The 18,534-nt window shown below is 37.6% G+C and overlaps 1 protein-coding gene and 1 pseudogene across 5 annotated transcripts in view; both read right to left on the bottom strand.

Annotated features, from left to right (window-relative positions):
* CFAP44 (cilia and flagella associated protein 44) overlaps positions 1-18,534 on the bottom strand; it is a 154,228-nt gene that overhangs the window by 56,246 nt on the left and 79,448 nt on the right. For 4 of the 5 annotated variants that reach the window (XR_010118452.1, XM_055260149.2, XM_063630025.1 and 1 more), the window contains 5 exons: positions 17,452-17,507; positions 17,120-17,282; positions 12,714-12,844; positions 4,005-4,201; positions 1,258-1,432 (listed from right to left, as the gene is read on the bottom strand). Coding sequence is in view for 4 of the 5 variants with exons in the window: in XM_055260149.2 (XP_055116124.2) it covers positions 1,258-1,432; positions 4,005-4,201; positions 12,714-12,844; positions 17,120-17,282; positions 17,452-17,507 (722 nt within the window). In the remaining variant the exon portion in view is untranslated. The remainder of the gene's footprint in view (positions 1-1,257; positions 1,433-4,004; positions 4,202-12,713; positions 12,845-17,119; positions 17,283-17,451; positions 17,508-18,534) is intronic. The other variant, XM_055260153.2, reaches the window with a different exon arrangement.
* Positions 15,374-16,875, bottom strand: LOC129471498 (PHD finger-like domain-containing protein 5A; annotated as a pseudogene).

Raw genomic sequence — 18,534 nt, forward strand, 5'->3', positions numbered from 1 at the left:
ACTGGCTAGCCATATGTAGAAAGCTGAAACTGGATCCTTTCCTTACACCTTATACAAAAATTAATTCAAGATGGATTAAAGACTTAAATGTTAGACCTAAAACCATTAAAATCCTACAAGAAAACCTAGGCAATACCATTCAGGACATAGGCGTGGGCAAGGACTTCATGTGTAAAACACCAAAAGCAATGGCAACAAAAGCCAAAATTGACAAATGGGATCTAATTAAACTAAAGAGCTTCTGCACAGCAAAAGAAACTACCATCAGAGTGAACAGGCAACCTACAGAATGGGAGAAAATTTTTGCAACCTACTCATCTGACAAAGGGCTAATACCCAGAATCTATAATGAACTCAAACAAATTTACAAGAAAAAAACAAACAACCCCATCAAAAAGTGTGCAAAGGACATGAACAGACACTTCCCAAAAGAAGACATTTATGCAGCCAAAAAACACATGAAAAAATGCTCATCATCACTGGCCATCAGAGAAATGCAAATCAAAACCACAGTGAGATACCATCTCACACCAGTTAGAATGGCACTCATTAAAAAGTCAGGAAACAACAGGTGCTGGAGAGGATGTGGAGAAATAGGAACACTTTTACACTGTTGGTGGGACTGTAAACTAGTTCAACCATTGTGGAAGTCAGTGTGGCGATTCCTCAGGGATCTAGAACTAGAAATACCATTTGACCCAGCCATCCCATTACTGAGTATATACCCAAAGGACTATAAATCTGCTGCTATAAAGACACATGCACACGTATGTTTATTGTGGCACTATTCACAATAGCAAAGAGTTGGAACCAACCCAAATGTCCAACAACGATAGACTGGATTAAGAAAATGTGGCACATATACACCATGGAATACTATGCAGCCATAAAAAATGATGAGTTCATGTCCTTTGTAGGGACATGGATGAAACTGGAAAACATCATTCTCAGTAAACTATCGCAAGGACAAAAAACCAAACACCGCATGTTCTCACTCATCGGTGGGAATTGAACAATGAGAACTCATGGACACAGGAAGGGAAACATCACACGCCGGGGACTGTTGTGGGGTGGGGGAAGGGGGGAGGGACAGCATTAGGAGATATACCTAATGCTAAATGATGAGTTAATGGGTGCAGCAAGACAACATGGCACATGGATACATATGTAACAAACCTGCACGTTGTGTACATGTACCCTAAAACCTAAAGTATAATAAAATAAAAAAAAAAAAGAGTTTAGGTAAAAATAACTCACAGTTCCTCCCATTCTTTTTTTCGCTGTTGAATCTTTAGTTGTGCCCTTTCAGCTTTTAATATAAGTTTTCTCGTTTTCTCAATTTGATTTTCCACCATAATTTCACTTAGGGTTTTAGGCCGAAATTTCTTCCCTTTTTCTATTATTGATTCTTCTTGTATGGTAACACTCCCACCTATATAGAGAATCAACATTTTTCAGCCTTTTTGAGACATAAAAACAAAACTCTCAGATATTGTTTTTAACCTGCTGCATTAAGAAAAACAGAGAATATATTGAATTTGTAAATCAAAGTATTTATTGAGCACTAGGTGTGGTGGCTCACGCCTGTAATCCTAGCACTTTGGGAGGCTGAAGCAGGTGGGTCACTTGAGGTCAAGAGTTTGAGACCAGCCTGGGCAACGTGGTGAAACCCCATCTCTACTAAAAATACAAAAATTAGCCAGTCGTGGTGGTGCGTTCCTGTAATCTCAGCTACTTGGGAGACTGAGGCAGGAGAATTGCTTGAAACCAGGAGGAAGAGGTTGCAGTAAGCTGAAATCTTGCCACTGCATTCCAGTCTGGGGAACAGAGTGAGACTCTGTCTCAAACAAAACGAAACAAAAACAAAAATGTATTTATTGACCAACTACTACGAATTCAACCCCATAATAAGTACTGTGGAATGCCAAAATAAAAAGATCTAAGCCACATTTTTTTGCTTTTAAAAACCTTATTAAAAAGTTGGCAAGATAAGACATATATTAAACAATTAGAGAACAAGATAAATGATGGTGGACCATTAACATGTTGGGAAAGAGTGTTTGTGACATGATGGTGGGGAGAAGGAGAAAAATCGAGTAAGTCCAATTCGATACATGCAATTTGAGGTGGCACATACCAACTGAAGTGCTCTGAAGCCAACTAAAAAACTCGTCAGAATCACAATCAAATAAATAATTTAAAAATTATTGGCTTTATGGCCAGGCTTGGTGGCTCACTCCTATAATCTTATCACTTTGGAAGGCCAAGTTAGGCAGATTGCCTGAGCTCAGGAGTTCAAGACCAGCCTAGGCACGGTGAAACCCCCATCTCTACTAAAAATACACACACACACACAAATTAGCTGGGTGTAATCCCAGTTACTCAGGAGGCTGAAGTAACCAGAATTGCTTGAACCTGGGAGGCAGAGGTTGCAGTGAGCCTAGATTGGACCACTTCACTCCAACCTGGGCAACACAGAGAGATTCTGTCTCAAAAAAAAAAAAAAAAAAAAAAAATTGGCTGTGTCAACTAACAAGTTTCTTTTCTTTCTTTTCTTTTTTTTTTTTTTTTCAAGACAGAGTCTCACTTTGTCACCTAGGTTAGAGTGCAATGATGCAATCTTGGCTCACTGCAACCTCCGCCTCTGGGGTTCAAGTGATTCTCCTGCCACAGCCTCCTGAGTAGCTGGGACTACAGGAATGTGCCACCGTGCTCAGCTAATTATTGTATTTTTTAGTAGAGATGGGGTTTCACCATGTTGGCCAGGCTGGTCTCAAACTCCTGACCTCAAGTGATCCACCTGCCTTGGCCTCCCAAAGTGCTGGGATTACAAGTGTGAGCCACCACACCTGGTCTACTAACAAGTTCCTATTGGGGAATTACTCTATTCATGTTCAAGATTTAGATAGACATGAAAAATTAGATAATATGAGATACTTATATAGTTATAAATAACCATTTAATCATATTTCATATTTCAAATATATGGTGGTATAGAGAAAGAAGAGTTTATGTGGCCTGGGTGGTCATGGGAAGGCCTTATAAACAAAAGTGTAATTTAAGCTACATCCCCAAGAATTGGTAGAATTCAGAGAGGAGAGAAGTGAAGAGGTCACTCTGGCAGAAGCCTGAGTGTAGAAGTGTCAGACATGATCAGGGAGCAGCAGGCAGGACAAAAGACTAAACAGGCAAGCTGAACAGTATGAGAAGGCACTACTGGAAACGTAGAATAGGGATAGATTGTGGAAGGATTAAGTATCAGGACAGCAGTTTCAGAATTTATCCTAGAAGCAAAAAGGAGACATTAAAGAGTTCCCAATGAAGAAGATAAACCAATATTAATGTTTGTATTATATCATTGTCAATAGCCTAGATCTAGCCAGGCTGCAGCAGCACCTTTTATTTATTATTGAATGGCTCTCCAAGCCATTTCCAGAATTCTTGTTCTTCTACTAATCTGCAGTCACCTTGTGGGCAGCCACAAGAAACAGGTTGCAGGGATTAGAGGTACTATTTTCATACCTCTATTCTCTGATCATTCTATTTAAAGCATATGTTCTTGGAAAATAGTCTGAAATGCAGTGTTTTAGCCCCACACTTTGGAATAGGGCCCAGGAATCTGAAACGAACCACTGCCTAGATTCCTAGCATCTGGGGAAATCTTAGATTTAAGAATAGCTAGATGTGGCAAGTAAGAAAACAGCAGCATCCAGTCCTCTCACACACTCTCAGTCACATGACCAGGGTAGGTTTTCTTACAAACTACGTTAAAGAGGAAAGTGGACATGGAGCATTTATTGGGAAAATGTGGCCTCTCATTGTCAGCTATACCATACACTTTAGTCTCTCTTGATTATTTACTCCAAAGAAAACCATCATGGAAGGAAGAGGGACAAGAGATTGAGCTCAAGCCACCAAAGAAGGTTCAATGGTTCTGCCCACAGACAATTCACTTTTGAAGTCTTAGTAAATAAGAATTTAAAAGTCTTCTTGTCATAGGCTACCTGCATCTCTCTGACTGTCCTTTCTTCCAGGTCCCTCTTTTTCAAACCTGTCCAATTTGCTTGGTTTTCTCTCTGATTGACTAGCTCGTTTGAATTTGGAGTACTTAGAGGGCTGCACCAGCCTGTAAGAGGATATCTTGTGGTCACTCAGTATGGCATGAACCACAATAGTATCACTTTCCAGTGGATCTCGAAATCTGAAAAAATAAAACAAGTATTTGCAGTAGTCACCATTTTGATCATTCTGCATAATTACTAAGTAATAAAATAAAACTACAATACACTATTCTTATTATATCATTATATTGTGCTAGACTCAAATTTTAACATATATCTACCAACAGGATGTGATGGAAGTTGGATTGGACTTGATTAAAGAGCAAATATGGTCTTTCTAATGAAAATACTAAACAACTCATTATTAATCACTATAATACCAGTGTTTTCATAATATGTGGAAAAATGAAAATTTTGCAGGTAAACTGCAGTTTAATGGTGAATAGATCATATCAAATTCTGAGGAAATATAATCCATCTCCCTACATATTATATATAATAGACTATATGTTATATATTATGTATATATATCTACACATATATGTATATGATAGATTATTATATAAAATATATAATAGATATTGTTATAGATATATAGTTTGTGTATGTGTTTTGATGCATAGATATATAAATAAATATAAACATGTAAATTATATAAACAAATATATTAATATCTGTGTTTGAGTGAAGGTCTCTAAATCAAAAAGTGGAAAAATAATTTTTAACTCTCATTCCCCAGAGACTAAAGAATGTTCATTCTTCACCTCACAAAATGTTTTAAAAATATATTTTTTTGTTAAATTACATGGTATGTGTGGTGTGTATATATGTGTGTGTTTCCATACATGTGGCAATGCAATTTATTTGCACATAGTAACTATAAAAAGAGCAGACCTTGAGCAGTTGAATAAAAGTGCAGACCTCTTCATTTCTACTCTTTGCCCCTCAATTTTCCATGTTTAATGACATTTCACGAAAGTCCCAATCTATCAGATTCCCCTATTTGCCTCTGTAAAAAACATCAAGCTCAGGAAATCATACTAATCTCTAGTTCATCTTTCTCTCATAGCCCACAGAGTCTTATTTTTAAAAGTTCTTCATCTATCTGTCAATTAAAAAAATTAATTAAAAATTTTTTTCATCAATTACCTTGTTATTTGGGGGCATTGGTTCATAATTATCACACACACACACACAAACATGCACTTCTTAGAATTTAATTTATTTTTGTATATATTGATTATTCCTAGCTTGTTTGCCTTTCTTACTATTTTTCTAACTTCATCTTTTAAACTCTATGTCTGCTTTTAAAATGATTTACTATTTCTTTTTAATTCCCTTTTCTTTCATACATACTATCTTTCTCATCTCTTTAAGACTTATTTCCTTTATGTATTTGCGCACTGGAACTTTAAATTTTAGCCTTTCCATGAGACTCAGATTAACATTGAGAAGTGAAGCCAGCTGGACTTCCTGGGTTGAGTGGGGACTTGGAGAACTTTTCTGTCTAGCTAGAGGATTGTAAACACACCAATCAGTGCTCTGTGTCTAGCTAAAGGATTGTAAATGCACCAGTCAACACTCTGTAAAAATGCACTAATCAGCGCTGTGTCTAGCTAAAGGATTGTGAGTGCACCAACCAGCACTCTGTAAAAACGCACAAATCAGCACTCTGTGTCTAGCTAAAGGATTATAAATGCACCAATCAGTACTCTGTAAAAATGTACCAATCAGCGCTCTGTGTCTAGCTAAAGGATTGTAAGTGCACCAATCAGCACTCTGTAAAAACGTACCGATCAGTGCTCTGTGTCTAGCTAAAGGATTGTAAGTGCACCAATCAGCACTCTGTAAAAATGCACTGATCAGCGCTCTGTGTCTAGCCAAAGGATTGTAAGTGCACCAATCAGCACTCTGTAAAAATGCACCAATCAGTGCTCTGTGTCTAGCTAAAGGCTCGTAAATGCACCAATCAGCACTCTGTAAAAACACACCAATCAGCACTCTGTGTCTAGCTAAAGGATTGTAAATGCACCAATCAGCACTCTGTAAAATGGACCACTCAGCACTCTTTAAAATGGACCAATCAGCACTCTGTAAAATGGACCAATCAGCAGCATGTGGGTGGGGACACAAAAGGGAACAAAAGCTGGCCACCCCAGCCAGCAGCAGCAACCCACTCAGGTCCCCTTCCATGCTGTGGAAGCTTTGTTCTTTCACTCTTCACAATAAATCTTGCTGCTGCTCACTCTTTGGGTCCGCACCACCTTTAAGAGCTGTAACACTCGCTGCGAAAGTCCGCAGCTTCGTTCTTGAAGTTAGCAAGACCAAGAACCCACTGGAAGGAACCAACTCCAGACACAACATGAAGGAAAATATAGCTGGTTTTGATCACATAAAAATTTAAAATTCTGCACAGTTAGAAAAATATGAACAAAGTTTAAGGCAAATGGCAGAGCAGGAGAAAGCATTTATAATATGTAGAATAAAAGGCAAATATCTGTAATATAGATAAAGAGGCTAAAATTAAAAATAATGTGGGAAATAAACAGAACCCAAAGAAAAATGAACAAGAAATCTAAACAGACAATTCTCAGAAGAATACATATAGATGAACCATAGGCATATGAAAGGAAATGCTGAACCCCACCAATAATAAAAAGGATGCAGATTATTCAATCAAGAGTTATTATATTTTGCCTATTAGATTGGTAAAGATGAAAACATTGGTGATACCCAGTGTTATTTGGTACAACTTTATCCTCTCCCCACATTCCAATCAGATAGCTAGCTAGGTTCTTATTATCTCCTTCCATATGTTCCCTGAAAACATGATGCTATGGTGGATGGAGGGTCCCCAGATCAGGGACGGAAAGCAGGAGTTAAGGAAAAGAGTATTTGATAACAAGGATGGTGGGGAGGCAGAGGTGAACCCTGACTCAGAGGAGGATGGGCAGGTGGGTCCCAGAGCTGTGGGCACTTGTTCCCTGCATCTGAAAGCATCTGGGGAGATGGTAAGGCCTTAAGAGTGATGTCTGTATGTGTGTTTGATCTATGGCACAGGTGGCTCCTGGTCTCACAAAACATTGCCTGCTCCAGCAGAGCACAGAAACCACAGAATCAAAGGACTAAAAGAATCAGGCAGTCTGGGAAAATGAGACAATGAGTTTCGGCAGTACTAAGACTGACATTCCGATCTTGATAGAATAGAAGCCCAGAGTCAAAGTCAGATTTAAGTTAGTTTAAATAAAATAAAGAACAGCCATGTACTTACATACCTAAGTTTGTGAGTTAGGATTCGTATATATGTATGAATACACACACACACACAACTTATATATACTGTGAATACTTATTAAAGCCAAACATAGGCTGCTATGTTGAGTTCTTTCTGAGAGGAACTTCTTCACCACTTTCATCTTTTAGCAGGTAGCAATCTGGTTATAATTCAGGGATTCAAATATTGAAATATTATCCAGGAATTCAACTATTCAGAGATTTAATACCTGGTAAGAAGTGCTATAATTTTCAGAGTGAAGTACCAGAGAGGAGACAGCTGCACAATAGAGACAGAGGGAGAGAGAGAACCAGAGTCAGAGAGAGAGAGCTCTGAAGATCTGCAGAGGGCTCCCTTCCACTCTGCAATTAAGTACTAATCAGCACTGCATAAGAAGGAGTCTACCTGAGGCTGGCAAAAGAAATACCAGAAAGGAACAGGCAGAATAATCCACAGATCTCACACAGTTGAAATAGCTTGTGTTCCCATAAAGCTGATAATACATGGGTCATAGGATATTCTGCTCAGAAGAGTGTTGTCTTAGTAGCTGGGAAAAAATTAGCCCTAGACTAAAGGCTGCCCTGATCTCATCTAACAAAGATTAAAGGCAAGCCTCAAAAAAAAAAAAACGAATCTTTTTCCATGTAACTTAACTGAATTCCAGAACAAAGCTCAAGAATATTTAAAAGTATACAGAGATTAAGATGGCAGATAGGAGGCGGGATTAGCTTGCAGATGGGGACAGAGCCTCATGTGGAGACTCACATCATGAACTTTTGCTCCAAGAACTATCACAGGAACATACCCAGGAAAGTTGAGAAAATCCACAGACCCTTTGAAGGAACTGTATCACCCATGCAGCTTCCCTGAGACGCCAAAAAATTGAATCTGCCTGCTTTCTCAATGGGGAGACTCCTGGTCTGGGGCAGTTCTCAGCCCTGCTCAGCAGCTGACTGGAAACAGACTTGGGAGGGTATGGTAGGAGTGAGACCAGCCTTTAGGACTGTGGGTTGCACGGGAGCAGGGTCAGGCCTATGACTACCAGCTTTCCCCAGCTTCCCTGTATGACTCAGCAGAGGCAGCCATAATCCCCCTGCGAATATAACTCTATTGGACTGGGATCCACACCTCCATCCCCCACAGCAGCCACAGCAAGTCCCGCCCAAGGAGAGGCTGAGCTCAGACACACCTATCCCTGCCCCCACCTGGTGGTCTTTCTCTACCTGCCCTGGTAGCTGAAGACAAAGGTCATAATCTCTTGGGAGCTCTATATGGCCCTGCCCACTGCCTGAGAAACCTGAATACTTAACTAGGTGTCTCTAGGGTAAGTTTGCATCCTCCGTACAGCACCGCAGCTGATGGGCTCTTGAAAGCACCACCTCCTGGCTGGAGGCCAACCAACCCAAAACGAGCACACTAAACAAAAACACAACCAAGGACCCTCACAGAGTCCACTTCACTCCCCTGCTACCTCCACTGGAGCAGGTTCTGGTATCCATGGCTTCAAGACCTGAAGATGGATCACATCACAGGACTCTTTGCAGACACTCCCCAGTACCAACCCAGAGCCCGGTAGCTCTTCTGGGACCCAGGGGAAAGGGTGGGGGATGGCGAAGGATTAAAGACTACACGTTGGGTACAGTGTACACTGTTCAGGTGATGGGTGCACCAAAATCTCAGAAATCACCACTAAAGAACTTTTCATGTAACCAAACACTACCTGTTCCCCAAAAACCTATTGAAATTAAAAAAAAAAAAAAAATTTAAGCCAGGCACGGTGGCTCATGCTTGTAATCCCAGCACTTTGGGAGGCCTAGGCAGGTGGATCATGAGGTCAAGAGTTCAATACCAACCTGGCCATGATGGTGAAACCCTGTCTCTACTAAAAATGAAAAAAAATTAGCCAGGCGTGGTGGCAGGCGCCTGCAACCCCAGCTATTCAGGAGGCTGAGGCAGAGAATTGCTTGAACCCAAGAGGCAGAGGTTACAGTGAGCCGTGATCACGCCACTGCACTCCAGCCTGGGTGACAGAGTGAGACTCTGTCCATGGAATACTATGCAGCCATAAAAAAAGATGAGTTCATGTCCTTTGCAGGAACATGAATGAAGCTGGAAACTATCATTCTCAGCAAACTGTCACAAGGACAGAAAACCAAGCACCGCATGTTCTCACTCATAGGTAGGAATTGAACAATGAGATCACTTGGACACAGGGCAGGGAACATCACACACCGGGGCTTGTCAGGGGGTGGATGGCTGGGGGAGGGACAGTGTTAGGAGAAATACCTAATGTAAATGATGAGTTGATGGGTGCAGCAAACCAACATAGCACATGTATATCTATGTATCAAACCTGCAGGTTGTGGACATGTACCCTAGAATTTAAAGTATTAAAAAAAAAAGTTACAAAAAAATTTAAGTATACAGAAATATCTAGCACCTGCAATGTAAAATTTACAATCAAATTTACCAGGCAGACAGGCAAAAACATAAAAATGTAACCCAAAAAAGCATTTAAAAAAAGCATAAAAATGTAACCCAAAATGAAGAGAAATATATCAGTCAATAGAAACATGCACAGAAATGATGCAGATAATATAACTAGCAGACAAAGACATTAAAGCAATTATTATAATATATTCTTCATTTATACATAATTATGTAGAATTATATATTATATATAAAATGTATATAATTATTATAATATATTCTATATTTTCAAGAAGGTAGAGGAAAGCATAAGTTAAAGTGAGGAAAATCCTTAGCTACCACACTAGGAAGTCAATAAAAATGACTAATAATAAATACATATAAATACATTATTTAGATATATGGTTGTAACCACTATAAAAATATTAAAACTGATTCTTTTTAAGATATATCATGTTTATGTAAGATAATATTTATTATTTAAATATTATTTAAATGTGTATTATTCCTAAATAGGAATTTATTTCTTAATGTCTATTATTTCTATAGATCCCATGTAATTCCAATACAAATTTTAGCAGGCTTTTTGTAAAAATTGACAAGTTGATTCTATGCAAAGAACCTAACCAATCTTGGAGTGAAGAACAAAGCTGCAGGATTTACAATATTCAATGTCAAGATTTAATTAAGACAGAGTGATACTGGCACCTGGATAGACAGATAGGCCAATGAGATAGAATAAAGTGTTCAGAAACAGACCCACACATGTACAGTTACCTGACTTATGACAAAAGCATCACTATAATGTAGTAAGGAACGGATGGTCTTTTCAACAAACAATACTAGGTCAATTGGATATCAGTATAAAAACAAATGACATGATCTCACACCACCCATAAAAATTATTCAAGATGGAAAAACAATAGAGCTTCTAGAAGAAAACAATTATTTTATGAATTGGGAGTAGGCAAAAGTTCTTTAAGTATAACACAAAAGCATTAATCTTTAAAAAAAGACTAATAGGTTGAACTGCATTAAAAGAAAAAACTTCTATTCAACAAACAACTCTTTTAAGAGACTAAAGCCACATACTACAGCAAGGTATTTTATATGTGCAAACACACACACATACACACACATATACACATACATACATGTCATATACATAGTCACTCATATGATACATGTATATAAATAACCAAAGCTCATATCCAGAAGATATACATAATTCCTGCAACCCAGTTTTAAAAATGGACAAAAGACTGGAACAAACACCTAACAATAGAAAATATACGAATGATTGGTAAATATATTAAAAGGACTTAAAATCATCACTCATCAGGGAGATGCCAATTTAAACCATACTGAGATGCTACTACAGAATAGCTGGAATTTAAAGGGCTGACAATCCGAAACACGAGTATTATGGATTTGTGACCCCCCAAAAAGCTATGTTGAGGTCCTAACCCCCAGCACCTCAGAATGTGACCTTATTTGAAAATAGGGTCTTGATAGAGGCAATCAAGTTAAAATAAGATAATTACAGCAGGCCTTAATGAAACATGACTGGTGTTCTTATAAAAAGGGAAAATTTGGACACAGAGATGGACATACACAGGGAAACCTATATGAAGAGACACAGGGAGAACATTTGAGTGAAAGCAGAGGATTTGGAGTGATGGATTCATCAGCCAAGAAAACCAAAGGTTGCTGGCAAACCACTAGAAGCTTGGAGGCAGGTATGGAACAGATTCTCCCCACCAAGTCTTCAGAAAGAACCCACTTGCCTGACACTTTGATTTTGGACTTCTAGCCTCCAGAACTGCAAGACAGTAAATAACCAGTTTTAAGCCAATCAGTTTGTAGTACTTTTTTACAGGAGCCCTAACACACTAACACAGTGGGGATCAATTGGGATTCTCATACATTGATGGTAAGTGTGTAAATTGAAGAGTGTAAATTTTCAAACCGTTTTGAAAAACTGACAAGATCTAACAAAACTAAACATACAAATAAACTATGGCCCAGCAGTTCCACAACTGAGTATATAACCAACAGAAATAAGCACTTATTTCCATCAAAAAACATACACAATATTCATAGTGACATTATTTATGGTAGCCAAAAATAGAAACAACTCAAATATCTATTAACAGTAGAAGGGATAAACTGTGGTATAATCATTTTAAAGAAACATTAAAAAGCAACAGAAAAGAATGAACTACTGATACATGTAACAACATTGATAATCTTAGACATCATATGAGTTTTTAAAAAAGGCCAGATGCAAAAGAATCCACACTGTAACACTCTATTTATATGGAATTCACAAACAAAACTAATATAAGGCAATAAAGATTCAACTTTAGAGAGTATTAAGTGAGGGGGACATGGGGAAACTTTCTGGAGTGCTATAAATGTTCTCTATCTTAATCTGAGTAGTAGATATATTTATACATCCGTAAAAAACTTTCAAGATGTTAAGATTTATGTACTTTACTTATGTAAATTATATCTCAGTAAATGGCAAAAAAAAATCATTTCCCCTGGAAGTCAAATTGATGCATGACAGGGATAAAACCAGAGCCACCTCTGGTTGTCTTTTGTTTAAAGTCCTTTGGTTCCATTTGATTTTTTATTTCTTAATACATACATGTTCATTAATTAATTTGATAGAAAATAAATAATTCATCAAAACAAAGTAAATATGTATTATATAATTTTTAAAATCTAAGTGTTAAACAAATTTCCCACATTTAAACTAGAAAGGAGTGCACAGAAAGCTCAGGAAAACATCAGTAGCAGTGACAAGAGGATTCCTTGAGATTTCAAGTCAGTGGGTACTTCCAGAGCCCTCTTATCTGGCCACTTCACTGACACTATTATAAACTATGTTATTCAAACATGTGGTCTCAAACATCTTAGCTTGTAGGGAATATGGATCCTACCGATTCTTTAGCTTCATTAGGCCGAGTTCATGTTTCTCTTTTTCCCAAGCTAATTCCTTTTCCACTTGTTGAATTTTGAAAGCTGTTTTTCTGTGCATCTCAGCACGGATTTGGGAATCTACATCAAAATCCTGCAGATAAGAAGATCTATTCATCAAAAACGGTACTGTATCAACTCTGTTTCATAGATTTCAGTTTTGTCCCCAGTTTCATGCTGCATCATAACTCTTCCCCAAATATCATAAACTCTGTCCATTACAGAAGAAAAACAGCATATTTTAACTTTACTTCCACAATATACGGAGAAATGTTCTTTGCAATTAACAATAATGCAAATAAAGCTACACAGTTTTTTTTCCCACAATAAAAATAATGAATGCTATCAGTATTTGGAGAGTATACAGTTTTAAAGACGCCATCTCAAAGAAACTACTATTACATAAAAATTGGACACGAGGTAGATGCTTATGGCAATTGATCATTATCTGAACATCCCCCCTGGTGTGACCCCACCCAGGAAAGATAGCAGTATCTGGTGTCTTCTCGACATCACCAAGTTTTTGTTGAATCTCCTTCACAAAGGGCTCCACTTTCTCCCATAAGGATACTTAGAGGTCTCATGTTTCTTAACTTCATCCCTGGAAAAATATCAGAGCCAATATTTGTGCTAAATTGTGAGTAGTAATTATTTTTTCCAGAGGTGTTTGTGTGTCATTTAAGTAATGATGTGTACAAAGTGCTTAGCCACAGCACTTGCCTCAGTTGTTTTTTATCTTAAATTTTATTACCCATGCTCTGGAAGTTTCAACATTTTTCTTAGAAAAATAGCATAAAGGTCTTTTAACTATTTTGACTTCGTTTTTTTAACCAACATGATTAAATCATGATTTCACCACAGCATTTTTTATATGAAATTGGCAAAGTGCTTCTAGAATTACAGGACTGGGTAACCCATGAGCATATTATGAATTATGGGTTTTTACTTGATTAGATGGTTAACTAACTCCATTTCGGAAGGGGTACAAAATGAAAAAAAAGCTAACCACTAGCAGGTACGTGGGGCTTTGCAGTAAGTCACAAAAGAAAAAAAGGTAGAATACAAAATTGGCTTAAACAATTTTGTGATTGCCCCAATAGCTACAACTATATTAAGTCATTTTAAAAAAAGTTTTGTAGATCAACCGGGTACTGTCTTTTCAACAGATCTGATAAATTATCGAAATAGAAGCACAGATAATCAAATTATACATGCATCTACCCATTGTATTTTGGCTAAGTACAATAAGAGTTGATAACCAGATTCAAACCTATACTTATGTCTTATCTTGTTACCAAAAAAAAAAAAAAAGTGTGGTAGGCAAATCTAATAGTAAACTTTGTATTACGTAAAGAGGTTCATCTGCTTCCAAACCAAGCAGTGTGTCAAGTTCTAGAGTAGTTTCTTTGCTGCAAACATACTGACTGGCCAGATAAAAAGAAGCTTAAAGATGATTTTTGCTTTTCACTCTTAGACATGGGCATGTTATTATCAAGCGAGATACACCAGACACCTTATTATTGGAGAAACATGTAGACTGTATCACATCCTATGGCTCAAAGAAAGATGATTATGAATACTATATGTCTGAGTATTTGAGAATGAGTGGTGTCTACTGGGGTCTGACAGTATTGGATCTCATGGGACAACTTCACTGCATGAATAGTGAAGAAATTCTGACATTTATTAAGTCTTGCCAACATGAGTTTGTTGGAATAAGTGCTAATATCAGACATGATCCTCATGTTTTATACACTGTTAGTGCTGTCCAGATTCTTACTTTGTATGATAGGATTAATGTTATCGATGTAAAAAAGTTGTGGAATATGTTCCAAGTTTATGAAAATAAGATGGTTCTCTTGCTGGAGACTTTTGGGGTCCCACTGAGCAGCTGCTCTAACTTGAGCTAACAGTCTGCTGGAAGTTCCAGCGTGCACTGTGGTAGTTTTATCAGCATACAGAATTAATGGACCAGAGGGGGCCAGCCTTAAAGACAAGGGATGAACGCAGTGCAGGGCAGAGAGACCAGCTGTTTCATGGGATGGGGAAAATCTACTTTTATAAAGTAGGGGGAAATTGATACAAGATTCTCTTTTTGTGCGGTGGAAACTGGCTCTCCTGGGGAAGCTTGATGCTATTAATGTAAAAAAAAAAAGGCACTTGAATTTGTTTTATCTGTGTATGAATTTTGATGGTGGATTTGGTCACAGACCAGGTTCTGAATCCTATGCTGGGCAAATTTATTGTTGCACAGGATTCCTGGCTATTACCAAGTCAGTCACATCAAGTAAATTGTGATTTACCTGGTTAGTGGTTTTGTGAATGAGTTACCCTCGGGTGGATTTAATGGAAGGCCAGGGAACTTACCAGGTGTATGCTATTCATGGTGGGCATTGGCTTTCCTAAAGATCACTGGAAGCCTTCATTGGATTGAGAGAAATAAACCGCGTATGTAATTTCATCTGTCAGTCCTATTTTGGCATGCCTGAAGAAGTGCTTCAGAGGGCGAATATTCAGCCTGAGCTAGTAAGCTAGATTCATTGAGGCAAAAGTTGCGTAGTATAGCATAATTTTGCCATCTCAACATGTCTGTATTTGAAATGCTTATGGAATCAGAAAATGACTACTGTTATTATTTTGTGTATTGTGTTAAAGTAATTTTATAATTTATAAAAAATTATATAATTATACATATTGTAGAATAAAGACCTGTATTTTTTGTTGTTGTTGTTGAGACAGAGTCTCGCTCTGTCCCCCAGGCTGCAGTGCAGTGGTGTAATCTCAGCTCACTGCACACTCCGCCTCCCGGGTTTCATGCCATTCTCCTGCCTCAGCCTCCTGAGTAGCTGGGACTACAGGCGCCCACCACTACACCTGGCTAATTTTTTTGTATTTTTAGTAGAGACAGGGTTTCACCATGTTAGCCAGGATGCTCTCGATCTCCTGACCTCATGATCCGCCCGCCTCGGCCTCCCAAAGTGCTGGGATTACAGGCATGAGCCACCATGCCCAGCCTAAAGGCCTGTATTTTATTTTCTGCTTTATACTTTGAAGACCTGCTATTCTGACCACAATTTTTTTTTTTTTTTACCAGAAAACAAACACCAATTTTATTAATATAATAGCAACAGAAAGGGTTTCTAATTTCTCAGAAGGCATGAAACCAGCACAAGTGTTAGAAGGTTAAATGCCTACATTTCTTGTTCCGACAGCTTCCCACCACACACCAAAGGTTCCTCAAGGACAACTGCCACCAGAGCTGCTGCAAGAATATGTTTTTCACTGGGCATAGCTTCACAGTCAACTCCTCAAGCAGAAGACTAAAATATTATTTCTTTTTAGAAGATCTTGGTTGAGGGAGAACACATCAATATGGAGAACAGGGCTTTGCTTCTCAAATTCAAGAAAAACCATTAGCTAATCTATCAATTTTTTCTCTGATACAGCGTACCGGAGTGCTCTGTGAAGAATCCTTTTCCATCCCTTCCATGTGTCTGGGTGAAGGGAGGGGAGGGGGTGGCAAGGTGACAGTACACTAGAAGGCACTCCTGGTGATGCTCTGGGCTCCACTCCCTTTCTGCTGGTAGTAGTAGGCATCTTTTCTGGCAGCTGCAGCAGCTTGATGTGGAGGGGAGGAAGGGGCCACCCACCAATCACCTCTTCTCGAAGCCGTATTTTTTGCATTCATAGAAAAGGTCTGACTTAGAGTTACCCAAACTGACAATCTTTGGGCAGCCATCCCTATCCTTCTCCTGGATGGTGCACTTCCTTACAATAACAGGCATCAGAAACCCCAGGGCCTCCACAGATCACACAGCACCCCTGGTAAGATCCATAGTTACGCTCATCACATATGTGCATCAGAGTGCAGGGACGCACATAGGAATCACAAATCACACACTTGCCATCACATTTTTCACACAGTCTTCCGATAGCAATACCAGTCTGCTTGCAGCAAAAGATCAAATCGGGATGATGTTTAGCCATAGTTCCCAACAAAGACAGCCACCGGACACTTCAGGCCAATTTTTGTTTATACTTCAGTGTATCTGTTATTCATGTCTCCATAACAGAAAACTTAAAAGAACTCTTGGGTTCTACTTTATTTCTTCCCCATGTATTCCTTTCATGTGTTCTATAACAACAGTTGATGTAAAACAATTTGTGTCAACAAGAATCTTAACTGATTAAAATGGATAAACCCCACATACAAATTAAAAGATGCCCAAAATAAATGGCTATTGAAATTTTGAAAGAAACAAACAAAAAAGAAAGATGATGTTAAGTGTTTCTACTTGTTGGGAAAATAGTCATCTCTATCCAGAAATAGCATATGTTAAAATAAAAATCAAGTTTACATTAGGCTTACTGTTCGTTTAAACTGCATATGCTTTGGTAATTCTTCATTCATTTCTAATAGTTTACAAAATTCATTCCTCAAAGCTTTGATCTTCTCTCTCTTCCGTGCCTTTATTTCTTCCACTTCTTTCATTAACTTGTCATGTTCTCTTTTTCTCCTAGCATTCTCGATACTGAAAACAGAAATTTAAAACAATAACAGGTTGTGATACAGAAACAGCAGAGAAAGAGAAAATTAGTATTCAATAATTTGAAAATTCATTAAGCATGGTCAACTTCTGCACTGTTGATTTGTTTTGCAAAATCTCAGGCCTAGTCAGTATTTATCAAAAATTCCCATACCTGTAGGCTTTGGGATCTTCAATGTCTTCTGGAATTGGCTCTGTTTCAATTCCAAACTATAAGAAGGGAAGTAAAAGGTTAGCCCTTTAAAATTGCATAGTATTTTCCTTAAAATATCTAGGAAGAAGTAAATTCAAAACTCAAACTGGTTCGGGTTTTTTTCTGCCAATTTTATAATAATTGTAGGTCTGAAAATTAGTTTCACAAAAATCCAAGAAAAAAATGCAGTTTACTAAACTTATTTGTTTCTGCTTTATTTGAAAGAGTACATAGGAAGAGTCTTAACCTAATCATATGTTTGCAAAATGTTAATATCCCCATAATTTCCCCTCAATATGTAAATTATTAATGTTCATATACTATCAACACAGAATTCACAAAAGTCTAGATCATTTATTTCAAAATGCTGTTTTTCAGTATATACTTTTATCACATGAATCATTTGTCCAAATACCTCAGTGTGTCCTAGAAATATTTCAATATATAAATTTTTACATTTTTAGTAAGCATTTTATATCACCTTCTCAAAGGAAGACATAAAATGCAAAATGCAAAGAACAATATAATCCCCCTCCTTGAAAGAGAAAGATATGAATTCAGAAATACAAGTCTCCCTTAAGAAAGGAAATCAGTTTAAATTTGGGGGAACTAAAAAGTAAATCACTTAAAATTACTCTGTTTATTCAGGTACTGTGCTGTAAAATGTCTTAGTCTGTGATATTAAGGAAGGAGAATTAGAACCCAGTGAACAAAATAGTATTAGTTTGCTAACTAGTCTGTTCATAAATAAAACTAAACTTTATTCCCTATTCTCTTTCATAAAAGATAGGTCTCTGTTTTGCTGTCATTTGTTGTAAGTAAATAAAGATTCTGTTTTGATAAAGTTGTTTTATTAGTCTTTATATGTATGAAATGTAAATCTACATATTTTTATGGAAGTCAAGGTTTATGACTTTAATAAAAGCAAAGTCATAAAACATGATCAATATAAGAGACAGTAATGGCTAATAAATTGTACTGATTATTAATCACTTAGGACAAAAATTTACTGAATTTTATTTATTTTTTATTCTTTTATTGGCC

Source organism: Symphalangus syndactylus, chromosome 21, assembly GCF_028878055.3.
Source record: "Symphalangus syndactylus isolate Jambi chromosome 21, NHGRI_mSymSyn1-v2.1_pri, whole genome shotgun sequence".
Taxonomy (NCBI): domain Eukaryota; kingdom Metazoa; phylum Chordata; class Mammalia; order Primates; family Hylobatidae; genus Symphalangus; species Symphalangus syndactylus.